Genomic DNA, 16,089 nt, shown 5'->3' with positions numbered 1-16,089 from the left:
TATAACATACAATAGATCCTAGGTCCCTATTTTGGAGGAATATTGACAAGTTAGAGTGCTTCCAGAGGAGAATGGCTAGAATAGCAAGGATCAAAATCATATCAAATAAAGAACCTTAAGATGTGTAACCTGAGGAAGGATGATGTAGGGTGTGTATATATATTTGTCTTTAAGTATTTGAAGAGTCTAAAAATGGAGCCAAGATTAGGAAACAATACAGCTGAGCTCTGAGTTTCCACAAAACTCCCATTAGATCTAAAAAATACATCAGATCAAATCCTGATAGAGTAATTCAGAAAAAGGAACAGCAGGTAATTTGTTCAGCTCAGCTAAACCTAGGGAGACAGAGAAGTCTGCAGATACTGGATTGGGATTCATAGCATAAGTGTGTTGGAGGACCCTAGCATCTTAAGAGAGACAATAAGAGGAAGTTCCAAACAGAAACAATTAGAAAGGGGAAGTAACAACTTGACACAAAAAGTACAAAATTTTGCCAAGTAGCAAACTCCCTGAAAATGAAAGTGAACCAAATGGGAGCCAGTGATTCTTATGAGCAGCAAGAAATATTAAAACAAAGTCAAAAGATTGAAAATGTAAGATATCACATAACAAAAGCAACTGATTTTGAAAACATCTGGGAGAAAAAATTTTAAGAATTATTGGACTATGTGAATCCTACGATGGGGGGAAAAAATCTAAACTTCAAATTTCAAGACATCTCCAAAGAAAACTACCTAGGTCTTTTAGAACCAGAAGGCAAAGTGAAATCGGACTCTACCAGCCACTTCTCGAGAGAAACCCCAAAACGAAATTTCCAAGAACGTCATCAAAATACAAAGTTTCCAGATCAAAGCAAAAATATTGTAAGCTTTCAGAAAGAAAGAGTTTAAGTATTAAGTAGTTAGTCAGGATCATACATGTTTTAGCAGCCCTCTTCTAAAGGAGCAAAGAAATCATATTTCAGAAAGCAAAGCATATTAAGTTTATAGCTAAGAATAACATACCCAGCAACTTTGAATATAATGCTAAAGGAGGAAAAATAGATTTTTAATAAAATAGAGAACCTCCAAATATTTCTAATGAAAAGATCAGAGTTGTGTGGAACCTTTGGAGTTCAAATATAAGCATTAAGGCGAAAATTAAACAGTAAACCCAAATGAACATGATTAAAAGGCTAAACAAAGATAAACTGCTTACATTTTATTTTTATTTTATTTCTTATCAAAATACATGCAAAGATAGTTTTCTTTTTTCTTTTTTTTTTTAATATTTTCTTTTATTTAATAATAACTTTATATTGACAGAATCCATGCCAAGGTAATTTTTTTTACAACATTTTCCCTTGCACTCATTTCTGTTCCGATTTTTCCCCTCCCTCTTTCCACCCCCTCCCCTAGATGGCAAGCAGTCCTATGTATGTTAGATATGTTGCAGTATATCCTAGATACAGGATATGTTTGCAGAACCAAACAGTTCTCTTGTTGCACAGGGAGAATTGGATTCAGAAGGTAAAAATAACCCGGGAAGAAAAACAAAAATGCAAATAGTTCACATTTGTTTCCCAGTGTTCCTTCTTTGGGTGTAGCTGCTTCTGTCCATCATTTATCAATTGAAACTCAGTTAGGTTTCTTTGTCAAAGAAATCCACTTCCATCAGAATGCATCCTCCTACAATATCATTGTCGAAGTGTATAATGATCTCCTGGTTCTGCCCATTTCACTTAGTATCAATTCATGTAAGTCTCTCCAAGCCTCTCTGTATTCATCCTGCTGGTCATTTCTTACAGAACAATAATATTCCATAATATTCATATACCACAATTTACCCAGCCATTCTCCAATTGATAGCCATCCATTCAATTTCCAGTTTCTAGCCACTACAAACAGGGCTGCCCCAAACATTTTGGCACATACAGGTCCCTTTCCCTTCTTTAGTATCTCTTTGGGGTATAAGCCCAGTAGTAGCACTGCTAGATCAAAGGGTATGCACAGTTTGATAACTTTTTGGGCATAATTCCAGATTGCTCTCCAGAATGGTTGGATTCGTTCACAACTCCACCAACAATGCATCAGTGTCCCCGTTTTCCCGCATCCCCTCCAACATTCATCATTATTTTTTCCTGTCATCTTAGCCAATCTGACAGGTGTGTGGTGGTATCTCAGAGTTGTCTTAATTTGCATTTCTCTGATCAATAATGATTTGGAACACTCTTTCATATGAGTGGTAATAGTTTCAATTTCATCCTCTGAAAATTGTCTGTTCATATCCTTTGACCATTTATCAATTGGAGAATGGCTTGATTTCTTATAAATTAGAGTCAGTTCTCTATATATTTTGGAAATGAGGCCTTTATCAGAACCTTTAACTGTAAAGCTGTTTTCCCAGTTTGTTGCTTCCCTTCTAATCTTGTTTGCATTAATTTTGTTTGTACAAAGGCTTTTTAATTTGATATAATCAAAATTTTCTATTTTGTGATCAGTAATGATCTCTAGTTCATCTTTGGTCACAAATTTCTTTTTCCTCCACAAGTCTGAGAAATAAACTATCCTATGTTCCTCTAATTTATTTATAATCTCGTTCTTTATGTTTAGGTCATGGACCCATTTTGATCTTATCTTGGTATATGGTGTTAAGTGTGGGTCCATGCCTAATTTCCGCCATACTAATTTCCAGTTATCCCAGCAGTTTTCATCAAATAATGAATTCTTATCCCAAAAGTTAGGATCTTTGGGTTTGTCAAATACTAGATTGCTGTAGTTGACTATTCTGTCTTGTGAACCTAACCTTTTCCACTGATCCACTAATCTATTTCTTAGCCAATACCAAATGGTTTTGGTGACTGCTGCTTTATAATATAATTTTAGATCAGGTACAGCTAGGCCACCTTCATTTGATTTTTTTTCATTCCCTTGAGATTCTCGACTTTTTATTGTTCCATATGAATTTTGTTGTTATTTTTTCTAGATCATTAAAATATTTTCTTGGAAGTCTGATTGGTATAGCACTAAATAAATAGAGCAAAGATAGTTTTCAACATTCACCCTTGCAAAATCTTGTGTTCCAACTTTTTCTCCCTTCTCCCATTCCCTCTCCTAAAAAGTAAGCAATCCAATATATGTTTAAACATGTATAGTTCTTCATATTTCCACGTTTATTGTTCTACTTAAGAAATATCAAATCAAAAAGGAAAAAATGGGAAACAAAAAAAGGAACTGCTTACATTTTAATATGAGGAGGAATACTTGTGTCCCCCCTGAATCTTATTAACATGAAAGATCATAGAGGGAGCATAATTAGACAAATCCTAAACAGAAAGAGTGGTTCTGTCATTTCTTGATAATCTTAAGAAAAGAATTGTATGAGAGGGGAAGGAGAATGCTGTAAGGGGAGAAAGGGAAGGAAAGGTTAGGGAAATTATATAATATATTCAGTGTGTGCCAAGTATATATATAGATGAAAGAGTGAAGAGGATGGGTGACTCTAGAACTTCATTCATTTGTACTAACCAAAAGAAAGAAGAATATACACAATCATTTGGGTACAGAAGTATATTTCACTCATCACAGATATATGAGAGAAAAGGGGGAAGAGGGAATTTGTGGTAAAGTTGATTAAGTGAATGATTAATCTTACGCAAAACAAACTCTAAGGAGGGATAGAAATGGCTTTTTTAAGGTAGCAAATAATAATAATCTGAGAAAATGCCTATAAATTGGCCAAATGGATGAATGTTATGGTATATAAAATTGATGGAATGCTATAGTGCTGTAAGAAATGATGGGGAAATTTTCAGAAAAACCTTGGGAAGACTTATATGAACTAGTGCAGAATCAAATGAACAGGACTAAGGGAAAATTTATATGACAACAATGTGGTCATTAAACAAAAGTAAAACATGATGAAAAGGTTTTTTTTATTTAAAACTTAAATGAAAAGCAAGAAAAAACAAAATAGGAAAAAAAAATGTTATATGCCCAGCAGAACATACGAAAACATTTTAAATAGAAAGCTGATCCCATATGAGTGACTTCATTTAGGAAGCATCCTAATTTTCAGTTTGTTATTTTCATGTGAGATAAGAATACGGTATAGATAATACAGGGTGAGTCAAAAAACAAAATAAAAAAAACACTGAACACTTAAAAGATATATTGCTCAAAAAGAAGGAATAGTTAAACATGTAGTCAAAACTAATTTGTGAAAGAATTGTAGAAGAAAATTGAGAATTATAAAGAAAATGCTGCAGTTTGGTATATCATCTACTTTGAGCTCAGATTTGAACTTTTTAAAGTTTTCAATTCTTTTAAAATTATTCTGTATAAGTAAATATACAAAATACAGTTTGGGGATGAGGAAGATTTGACTTTGGCATAGGAGTTCCTATGTATGTCCCCTGCAATAAGATTAAAATTTGAGTAAGTGAACAATCTCAGAATGCCAAAATGAAGTCTATAGCATACATCCAATTACCATTTGAAGTATCTGCTTTGTCTTATCTTTTTTGTACATTTTGTGCCTGTTTTCATTTTATTTAGGAAGTCCATTGCTTACAGAAGTCATGAGCTTCTTGAAAAACTCAGAGCTGCTGGTGTTGGAGATAGGCCAATAATCTGGGTGTCACATAGCATGGGAGGTATGTACACTTCTTTTTTTTTTTAATCAATTTAAAACAAATTTTTAATAATAACTTTATTTTCAAAATGTATGCAAAAATAGCTTTCATCATTCACCCTGGCAAAAATTTTGTGTTCCAAATTTTTCTCCCTCCCTTTCCTCACACCTCTCTTCCCTAGCCAGCAAATGCGTTAAATATGCGCAATTCTGCATTTATCATGCACAAAAAAAATCAGATCAAAAAAGGGAGACAAAAATTAGCCAAGCAAACAACAACAACAAAATGAAAATACTATGTTGTGGTTCACATCCATTCCCTACAGTCCCCTCTCTGGATGGATGCTCTCTCCATCACAAGTCTATTGTAATTGACCTGAATTACCTCTTTGTTGAAAAGAGCCAAGTCCATCACAGTTGATTATCACATAATCCTGTTGTTATTATGTACAATGCTCTCCTGTGAACCAGTTTTTCCAATTTGTGTTACTTAAATTTTCAAATAAATAACTTGGACCTTTGAATCCAAAGTGCTAACTGGCATTTTTCTTGATAAGGCATGTAAATTTATGATTGTCTTTATTGACATAGGAAAGTCAGTCTGTCAGATCATATAATCAAAACAACAATCAATGATAAAAATAAAAACAATATCTATGAATGGCTTGATAGAATTTTTATTTTACTGGTACCAGTTGATTGGAAGAAGCATGATATTTTTACTTATAAACTTTTTTTAAAGATTTCCAGATTCATATAGTATTTTATTTCCTTTCCATATCTTTGGTGAGGAAACTGAAGAAGCTGTTCATTTTAAAAAGAAAGATTTTCATTCCATAGATGCAAGATAAGATGTTAAACAGGATCAAAGATTGAACCCCCTACCCTAAATTACCAATTTTTAGCTTTTTAATTTCATTCCTCTTGGGAAGGATATATATATTGTCATGACAGCAAAAGACTTAAACTTCAATTCAGTACTAATTTTTTTTCTAAATAAGTTTTTATCAATGTATTCTGTTTTTTATATCAATATAGTTCTCCCCAAAATCTCTCCCTCTTCCCTTTCCACTTAGTCTTCCCATATGTGAAATAGTATTGAGACTATATATGATCTCCCTTTTCTCCTCTCTTCCTCGTCTCATGTCATTTATATGCCTTCTTCCAGAACTAACTCCTTCACCCTATTTCATACAATGAGAGGTGTACTTATACTTTGCCAAGGCCAACTTCTCTGCTTGTTCAAGTGATCCTGTTCCATCCCTTCTCTTCCAACAGATTGATCCCTCTATTATCCCCATTCTATCTCTAGCTTTACTCTCTCCCTGTATACTGACTTCTTTGCTGCATGCCTGTGTCCCTCCCATCATTAAAAAGTCTTCACTTAGTGAGTAGAACCAGGAGATCATTTTACATGGCAACAAGATTATACAATGGTCAATTCTGATGGATGTGACTCTCTTCAACAATGAGATGATTCAGGCCAGTTCAAATGACCTTGTGATGGAGAGAGCCATCTACACCCAGAGAGAGGAATGGTAGTAACTGAATGTGGACCACATCATAGTATTTTCATCTTTTTTGTTTCATTTGCTTGCATTTTTTTTCTCTTTTTTTTTCCTTTTTGATCTGATTTTTCTTGTGCAGCATGATATTTGTGGAAATATGTATAGAAGAATTGCACATGTTTAACATATTGGGATTACTTGCTGCCTAGGGAAAGAGGGTGGAGGAAGAGAGAAAAATTTGGAACCCAAGGTTTTGCAAGGGTGGATATTGAAAACTAACTATGCATATGTTTTGAAAATAAAAAGCTATTTTTTTTATAATTTTAAGTTTTCACTTAATCCTGCCAACCATGCTAACTATTGTCTTAGATCTTTTCTGCCCTTTGTGACTAAAATCCTTAAAAAGGCCATGAATAATAGGTGGCTTTCATTTTCTCTCTTCTTATTCTCTTCTTTACCTCATTATAACTTGGTTTCTTATTTCATTTTTTGCACCAAAACTGCTCTCTTCAATGTTACTAATATTCTCTTCATTACCCAGTCCAGTGGTATTTTCTCAATCCTCATTCTCCTCAGTTTTTTGCAGCTTTTGATCTGTTGATTTCCTTTTTGATATTCTCTTCTTTCTAGGTTTTTGAGATTCCTGTCTTCCCTCTGGTGTCATCTCACACCTGTCAGATTGGTTAAGATGACAGGAAAAGATAATGATAAATGATGGAGGGGATGTGGGAAAAATGGGACTTTAATGCTGAGACACTCCCCTAAGGATGGAGTTGTGAGGTGATCCACACATTCTGGAGAGCAATTTGGAACTTTGCTCAAAGGGCTATCAAACTTTGCATACCCTTTGATCCAGCAGTGTCTCTCTTGAACTTATATCCCAAAGAGATCATAAAAGAGGGAAAAGGACCCATATGTGCAGCCCTTTTGTAGTGGCAAGAAACTGGAAACTGAATGGATGCCCATCAGTTGGGGAATGGCTGAATAAGTTATGATATATGAATGTTATGGAAGATTATTGTTCTATAAGAAACAATCAGCAGGATGATTTCAGAAAGTCCTAGAGAGACTGACATGAATTGATGCTGAGTGAAGTGAATAAAACCAAGAGAACATTGTACACATCAGCAACAAAATTATGTAACGAATAACAGTGATAGACTTAATTCTCAGCAATAGTGTTCCAAGACAATTCCAACAGACTTTAAATATTTTTCTGTATTTTTTAATTATAACTTTTTATTTTCAAAATATATATATACATGGATAATTTTCGACATTCACCTCTAGAAACCTCTAGAACACCCTGTGTTCTAATTTTTTCCCCTCCCTTGCCCCCATCTCCTCTCCCAATTGGCAAGTTATCCACTATATGTTAAACATGTGCAATTCCTCTATACATATTTTCACAAATATCATGATGCATAAGAAAAATCAAATCAAAAAGGGGTTGGGGGGAAGAGAAAGAAAACAAAATGCAAGCATACAACAAAAAGAGTGAAAATACTATGTTGTGGTCCACATTTAGTTCCCACTGTCCTCTCTCTGGGTGCAGATAGCTTTCTTCATCACAAGACAATTGGAATTGGTCTGAACCACCTCGTTGTTGACGAGAGCCATGTCCATCAGAATTGATCATCATGTAATCCAATAGACTTTAGATAGAAAATGTCATCTGTTTCCAGAGGGAGAACTATGAAGATTGAATTCAGGTCTGTATTTTCACCTTTTTTTGGTTTGCTTTTTTTTTCTTTCGTGGATTTTCCCTTTTCTGATTTTTCTTTCACAACATAACTAATATGGAAATATGTTTAAAATGATTATACATGTATAAGCTATAACAGATTGCTTGCTGTCTTGGAGAAGAGGAAAGGAAGGAAAGGAAGGAAAGGAAAACTATCTCTACATGTAATTGGGAAAATAAATACTGCTGAAATTTTTTTTTAAAAAAAAGAGGTGACACCCATTTCCCACTATACATTAGCTCCCATGGAGTTGATTATCATTTCTGTGCTGATGATATTTCTGGACCTCCTACCTCCATGAAGGGTGGAGGTTAAGAATGTCTTCTCATGTCTCTTCATTCAAGTATACATAAGCTTTATGATTTTGTCACCTTTATTTTTGAATTTTGTGTGTATATAGTTATTTTTTTTTAATCTACATTTTTGTGGTGGTATATATTGTTTTCTTGGCTCTCCTAATCTTACTCCATATCACTTCATGAAAATCTTTGCATGTTTTCTATATTCATCACATACACAATTTCTTATAGCAAAGTAATATTCCATTATATGCATGTAACACAATTTGTTTAGCCATTTCCCAATCAGTGGGCATCTACTTTATTTCCAATTCTTTGCTGTCATAAAATGTACTGCTATAAATATCTTGGTGAATTTAAAGACTTCCTTGGCCTAGAAATGAAGTGTCTGTGGTTCAAAGAGCACAGATATTTAGTCACTTCTTTTGCATAATTTATTTGTATAATTTCATGTTGTCTTCTAAAATGGATGTGACCATTTCACAATTCTATCAATAAAATATTAGTGTTTCTATCATTGCACATCCCCTCCAGCCTTGATTCTTGTCATTTTTTGTCATCTTTAATTATTTTGCTTTATGTGAGGTGTAACCTCAGGGTTGTTTTGATTTGTATTTCTTATTATTAGTGATTTCTAGAGACACTTGCATGTAGGTGCAAAGTTGTGATTACTTTGCAATTCTTCTTTTGGGAATTGTTCTTATCCTTAGACTACTTATCTACTAGTCTTGTATGTATTTATTGTTTATATTTTTTTGATATCAAACCCTTATCAGAGAAATTAGACACAAAAAAATTTTTTTTTTATTCACCTGCTTTTATTTTTAGGTCAGTGAAGTAGCTTTTCCATTTCATTTAATTAAAGCTACCTATTTATCTTTTTCAATTTCTTCTCTCTCTTGTTTAGTTACATCTTACCTATTTTAAGGTAACTGAGGAAAAATAAAAATATTAAATAAAAAAGTACATCTTACCCATAGCTCTGAGATAGATATGTGATCAACTTCTCTTCTAATCTTGTTATAATACGATCTTAAATATTAAGATTGCAAGTCTATTTAGAATGTATTGTAAAATATGGTGTGAGGTGATTGTCTAAATCTAATTTCTTCCAGACAGCTTTCCAGTTTTTCATGCAGTTTTTCTCCAGGTAATTTCTGTTTGCCATGTTTATCAAATATTGAGTTACTGAATTCCATTATTTCTCATTCTTCCTTGTCTGTCCTGTTCCATTGATCTGTCTCTATTTTCTAACCAATACCAGATGGTTTTGATGAATACTGCTTTATAATATAGTTTCCATTTAAGCTTGGCACCACTGTTCTAGATCTTTTATTTTTCCAGATGAACATTGTTAATATTTCTATCAAGTTTCATAAAACATCTCTTTGTTAATTTGAACAGTATTGCATTAAAAACATAAATTAACTTTGGTAGTATTTTCATTTTTCATTTATTATTATATTGGCACAGCCAAGCCATTAGCACTGATTATTTCCCTAGCTATTTAAATTGTTTTCTGTTTCTTTAAGTATTTCGTAATTAAATCTATGCAGATACTTTGTGTGCTTTGGTAGAACTAGTCCCAGATAGTTTATGCATTTTGTAGTTATTTGGAGTGGGATTTCTTTTTTATTGCTTAAGATTTATTGTTATATAAAAAGGATGTTGATTTTTGAGGTTTTATTTTGTAGGCTGCAACTTTGTTGAATATGTTATTTGTCTCAGTTTGTATCTTTACTGATTCTTTAGGTTTTCTAGGCCCTCTTCTCTTTCTTTCCATCTGTATTGTCCCTACTTCCCCAAAACATTACTCCCATCTTTCTTTAATGTCTCCAGTATGGTGTTTAAGGTGTTAGGAACGAACACAGTGAATGAGAAAGAATAAACTCCATGACTATAGTTCTGTTCTGAGAGCTTCTATAGTCGTAGGTCAATTCATTTCAACAAATATTTAAGACTATGCTATACAAACTCAGTATACTGAGGGAGATATAAAAATCATATGATATGGGGCAGCTTGGTGGTGCAGTGGATAGAGCACCAGCCCTGAAGTCAGGAGGACCTGAGTTCAAATCTGGCCTCAAACACTTAACACTTCCTCGCTATGTGACCCTGGGCTTACTTAACCCCAGTTGCCTCAGCCCCCCAAAAAAAAAGAAAGAAAAAAAAATTCTGAGGGTGAATGTTTGAGATCATAGAAGGCTTCACAAAAAGTAAGCATTAGAATTAGATTTTTAAAAATAGATAGGAATCATGTGGACAAAGGGGAATAGGACAGCCCAAGCACAGGAATGGAGAAATGAAAGTACAGAATGTATTCACTTGATAGTTGTCCTTTGTTCTCAAAGAGGATCAAAATGATGACATCATTGTTAGTCAAGTTACAGTGTGGCTGCTCAGACCAATATAAGTCAGAATGCTCTGCGACAGATCGGACACAAATAGTCCCTATGAATTTTTGAGATGGACTTGTGTTTTTTTCTGAGTTAATTCAATTCTACTTTGCTCACAGAGCATACCACCTTCTCTTGTTGAGGATAAACCCATACTGGGCAGTCTTATGCCAGTGTCTTTGATGTTATGCAATCAATTTTAGAGTTCTTAAGTGAGATCTTGAGAGTGTCCTTATACCATTTTTTCTAACCACCACATGAGTAAGCCAGCCAAATACTTTTCACTGGAAGAGTGAAGTGATGCATAAGGAATATTAGTATAGCAATAGTATAAAGACTGAATTAGAGTACAGAGAAACTGAAAATGGGAAGACCCGATAGGTTCACAATAGGATGGATATTAGTGAATTTTATATGAGAACCAAAGAGAATAATTATCCCAAAGTTACAAAAGGAAACTGATGAAATGTGTTCCCATTAAGAAATAAATTAGAAAAACAGGTTTCCTCAGTTAGAGGAAAGAGAATAAGCTCATTTTGGACATAAATTTTAGTTGCTAGTGGAAGATTCAGATAGAAATGTTCAATAGATAGTTGGAGCCATGGATATTTAATTCAGAAAAGACATCACTACTGAATTATCTGCATAGTAATAGTAATTGAATCATTAAGAATATTTAAAAGGATAAGTGCATAGAGATAAGATATCAAGGGCAGTGCCTTGAGAAATATTCACCTTAAGGAGTCTAGAAGAAAATATGATATCAGTGAGAGAAACATGACCAGGAGAAATGGGATGATGCCTTCTTTGTATCTTATAGATACATCTAGAATACAAAAAGATTAAGTGATCTTATTAAGGGTCATAAGCCAGTATATGTCAGAGATGAAACTTGAACTCAAGTCTAACCTAACCATACCAGCTTTCAACCAGTTTGCCAGGGTTTGAGGAAAAAGTGAAAGGTGAGCAAGTACTAGGTGTATAGAGTTTTTTCTTTTCTTTTTTTTTAAATTTAAAACTAAAATACAATATAAGAAAAAACAAAATAGAAAAAGAAAGATTAAAAAAAGGCCCATCATCATGGGGCCAGCAGAACATCAGGGAAGATTGGAAATACATAATAAATTTCCTTTTCAAGAAAGGAATATAATATATATATAATAATATAATAGAAGACATTATATTCACATTTGCCTATCTTTGCTTTGTTCCTATTCTTTTGTTCTCTGCTTTATACTTTTTACTTAATTTTTTCCCTTTTCACCCTCCCCCACTCCAAGCAGGCTTCATTTAAACATGTATACACATATACATACATGCTCACACACATATATGTATTTATGTACACATATATAAAACTTACACATACATAGACATGCATTTAAAACAATGTTAATATGGCTGACATATAATGTAAATTTATCTCTTAATTGAATCTTTTTTGACTTCTTTTCTAGTAAATTCTACTCTCGATCATTGTTATTGTATTTGTATATATTTTTAATTGCCTATGTCTACGAACTCTTCTACTTTAGTTCTACTCCTTAACTTGCTTTTATATTACTTAACCTCCTCCCATCCGTGGATCCCTTCCTTATTTTCTCTGCCCACACTTTTCCTTCCTCTTTATTTCTATCCCATTAATCTAAAACTTTGTTTCACTATTATAAATCTATATATCCTTCTCTATCTTATCCTATTCCCTCCTCCCATATTTCTTTATAGATTTTGGAAGATCCTTCTTGGTACACACATACGTGTGTGTTCTGCATCTCATTTATATAGCATAATTACTATTTTTAAACTTTTTAGAGTCAAATGTACTCAGCTCTGTTCCAATTTTTCTTGGACTACCCAATTACTAATGTCAGTTTTAGACATGGTTTACATTTTCATATATAAAACAAACAATTTGAGCTTATTGAGTCCCTTAAAATTAGTGACTCTTAAATGTTAAATTTTCAGGTGTTTTTGGGACAAAATCTTGAAAATCTGAGAGTAGAGAGTTCATTTAATGTCCCTTTTTTTGTTCAATATTATACTTAATTTTGCTGGATTTAATAATTTTAGCCTCAGGTCTGGTTTTTTATTGTCAATATATAATATTCTAGGGTCTCTGGTCTTTTATTATAGCTATTGATAAATCTTGGACATTTCTAATTGTAGTGCTAGCATATTTGAATTGTTTTTTGTTTGTTTCTTATAAAATTTTCTCTTTGATCTGAGGCATTAGAAATTTAGTAATGTTCCTGTGTTTTTTTTTAATAGGTTCTCTTTGAAGTAGTGATTGGTGGATTTTTTGTTTGTTTGTTTGTTTCTATTTTCCCCTCTTATTCTTCAGGAAAATTTTCTTTGATTATTTCTTGTATTATTGTGTATTTTTTGATCACAGCTTTAGGGTAACCCAGTTATTCTTTTTTTATTTTTAAAGTTTTTTATTTTTGAAATATATGCATAATTTTCAACATTCACCCTTGCAAAACCTTGGGCTCCAAAAATTTTTTCTTGTTCCCTTCTTCTTCTCCCCCATATAGCAAGTAATCCAATATATGTTAAACATGGCAAGTTAAGGAATAGAACTAAAGTAGAAGAGTTCATAGACATAGGCAATTAAAAATATATACAAACACAATAACAATGATCGAGAGTAGAATTTACTAGAAAAAAGTTTAAAAAGATTCAATTAAGAGATAAATTTACATTATATGTCAGCCATATTAACATTGTTTTAAATGCATGTCTAAGTTATATATATGTGTATATAGATATGTTAAATATCTTCTATACACATTTCCACAATTATGTGGAACAAAAAAAAAAACAAAAAACAACAACAAAAAGTGGAAATGCTATGCTGTGATCCACACTCACTAATCTGAGTGCAGATGGCTCTCTCCATCACCAGTCTATTGGAACTTAGCCCATTTATTCTTATGTTTTCTTGATCTGTTCTCTAGATCTGTTGGTTTTTTTAATAGGATGTTTCACATTCTCTTCTATTTTTTCATTCTTTATATTTTACTTTGTTATTTTTTGGTCTCGTAGAGCTTCACTTCCCCTTACTCATTTTTGATTTTTCAAAGAATCCTTTTTTTCTTTAAGGCTCTGAATCTCCTTTTCTAGTTGGTTGACTTACTTTCCATAATCTTCTTGTTTTTCTTGGATGGTGCTTTTTTTCCCCCCCTCAATGTTTCTCATTTGATTTTTAAGTCTTTTTGGAGTTCTTCTCTAAATTCTTTCAGGGCAAGTAGACATTTAACATCTCTTTGGTGTAGGAGAGACTTTTTTTACTTCAGTATCCTCCTCTGAAGATGAACCCTCGTCTTCCCTATACCCATAGTAACTTTCTATGGTTAGATTCTTTCTCCTTTACCTGCTCATTTTTTTTAAAATGAGAACTTATTAGTAATCACCTCTAATCTTGTGATGGACAGAATGATACTTCTGGTTTCACTTCATTTCTCCCCTCTGGCCTGGAACCCAAAACCAAGAATTCTACTCTCCTGTAAGGGTCTAAAGCAAGCAATTTCTCAGCCCCACTGCTTTTGCACTCATCCAGTGAGCATGTCTGCAGCACAGATGGGCCTGGCAATCCAATCAGCCAAGATTCACTCAGCCTTTCCAGACTTCCTTCCCATATCTCCAGGAGGTGATAGTTCCCAGCTGACCCCGGGGGTACTCACTTACTGTTTCTGCCGAGTTAGTCTGGAGGGGTTCACACTTCATACCAGTGAAACCTCAGTCCTGGTCTTTCTTTGGGTCTCCTTAGGTTGTCCCAAGTTGGTTGTTCTTGTTTGTTTTTTATTTGTTTTACGTTTGCTCTAAGGTGCAGTTTTGTTTTGTGGGGAGAATCTGGAGATTTGGAATTTTCTGACCCACTCTGGCATCTTCTCAAAATCTTTCAGCTCTAGATAGCTTTTTCAAGAAATTTTATAATAAAGAAAGGAAAGAGATAGAATCATAGCTGGTTGAGTTATAAGAGTCAAAGGAAGCTTCTTTTTCCTTTGGAGTGTTCCAGTTATATCTGTAAGCAGATGGGAAAGAATAAGTGGACTGCCAGAGTTTGAAAATGCATGAAAGAAAGAGATGGTCAAAGAGACTGGCTTCAGTGAAAATTGGACAGTAAGGATGGCCTCTGTGTAATCTTATTTGGTCCTCACAACATCCTGGGAGGTGGTTACTATTATTTTCATTTTACAGCTGAGGAGAAACTGAGGCAGGATTTAAACTCAAGTTTTCCAAGCTCTAGGTTTGGTGAGCTTATGAACTGCCACCAGCTGCTTCTGAAGCAGAAAATGACTCTCCTGGTGGATGGTGCATTTAGAGCACTGGGCCTCAGGTCAACAAAACTGGAGTTCCATTGTGGCCTTGGGGACTGGCCCACTGTGTGACCCTGGGGGAATTTCTTCTTCTCAGTTGCAGTTTCCTCATCTGTAAAACAGGGGTGATAATAGCACCGATCTTACAATGTGATTGAGATGAAAAAGTGAAATAATATTTGTGGAATTCTTGACACTGTCTGGCACATACAAAGTGCTTAATAAATGAGTATTCCCTTCCCCAAGTGAGTCTGTTTGGGTTGGAGTATGGAATGTGTGGAGGAAAGAAATATGAGAAAACTAGGAAGGGAAGAGAATATCAAATTGTGGAAGCTTTGCCATCCCAAAGAAAAATGCTTGACTTTAATTAATAATAGCCAGTAAATATTTTTGAGCAGAGGTGTGGCCTGATAATATTTATACATGAGCTAGATTCATCTGGCAGTGGTGTGAGGATGGTAGCAGGAGAAAGGAGAAACATAAGCACATAGAATGAGGTTCTTGTAGTAGTCCAGTTCATTTACTAGCCATTATAAAGCACCTACTATATGCCAGCCGGCACTGTGCTAAATGACAAGGATGCAAAGCAAAAAGTAAAACTAGTGGTCTTCAAGCAGGAATAGAAGAGACAGATACAGGAAATGTTGAACTACAGTTAGACGATCTCTTAGGAACTTTGGTTATTTTTCTAGATTGAATTTGCAGCCCCAAAAGCAACACAACATTTCTAGCCTATTGTCTACTTGCTTAACATGCTTTCTTTTTTGTGTGTGTTTCTTAGGCCTTCTTGTCAAAAAGATGCTGGTGGATGCTTCCAAGAAACCAGAACTTAGTTCCCTAATAAATAATACCCGCGGAATGATTTTTTATAGTGTACCTCACCATGGGTCCCATCTGGCCGAATATTCTGTTAACATCAGATATCTGCTGTTTCCTTCTGTTGAGGTCAAAGAACTCAGCAAGGGTAATACTTATTTTGTTACTTCCTGAACAATAAGGATTTTATTACTTTGTTTTCAAAGTAATATTATGTAATTAACAAATAGTTAATAATAAGTAATATTATTGTATTGTTTTCAATAAATCAGCAAAACTTGAATTTAAAGAATAATTCCATCAGATTATCTCATTATATATATTATTATGACTCAGCCTCCTGTGACTTTCTAATAGTTGTTTATTTTACTTTTTACAAGTTAATGGAAATAGCT

The 16,089-nt window shown here is 33.8% G+C and overlaps 1 protein-coding gene across 5 annotated transcripts in view; it reads left to right on the top strand.

The window, feature by feature from the left end:
* SERAC1 (serine active site containing 1) overlaps positions 1-16,089 on the top strand; it is a 91,898-nt gene that overhangs the window by 65,169 nt on the left and 10,640 nt on the right. For 3 of the 5 annotated variants that reach the window (XM_051998010.1, XM_051998008.1, XM_051998009.1), the window contains exons 14-15: positions 4,536-4,633; positions 15,660-15,842. In XM_051998010.1, coding sequence (XP_051853970.1) covers positions 4,536-4,633; positions 15,660-15,842 — 281 coding nt within the window. Of the gene's footprint in view, positions 1-4,535; positions 4,634-7,674; positions 7,832-15,659; positions 15,843-16,089 lie in introns of those variants that run through there. The other 2 variants (XR_007953661.1, XM_051998011.1) reach the window with 2 other exon arrangements.

The sequence above is a fragment of the Antechinus flavipes genome, chromosome 4 (genome assembly GCF_016432865.1).
Source record: "Antechinus flavipes isolate AdamAnt ecotype Samford, QLD, Australia chromosome 4, AdamAnt_v2, whole genome shotgun sequence".
In the NCBI taxonomy this organism is placed as follows: Eukaryota; Metazoa; Chordata; class Mammalia; order Dasyuromorphia; family Dasyuridae; genus Antechinus; species Antechinus flavipes.
This window is presented reverse-complemented; position numbering and strand designations above follow the sequence as displayed.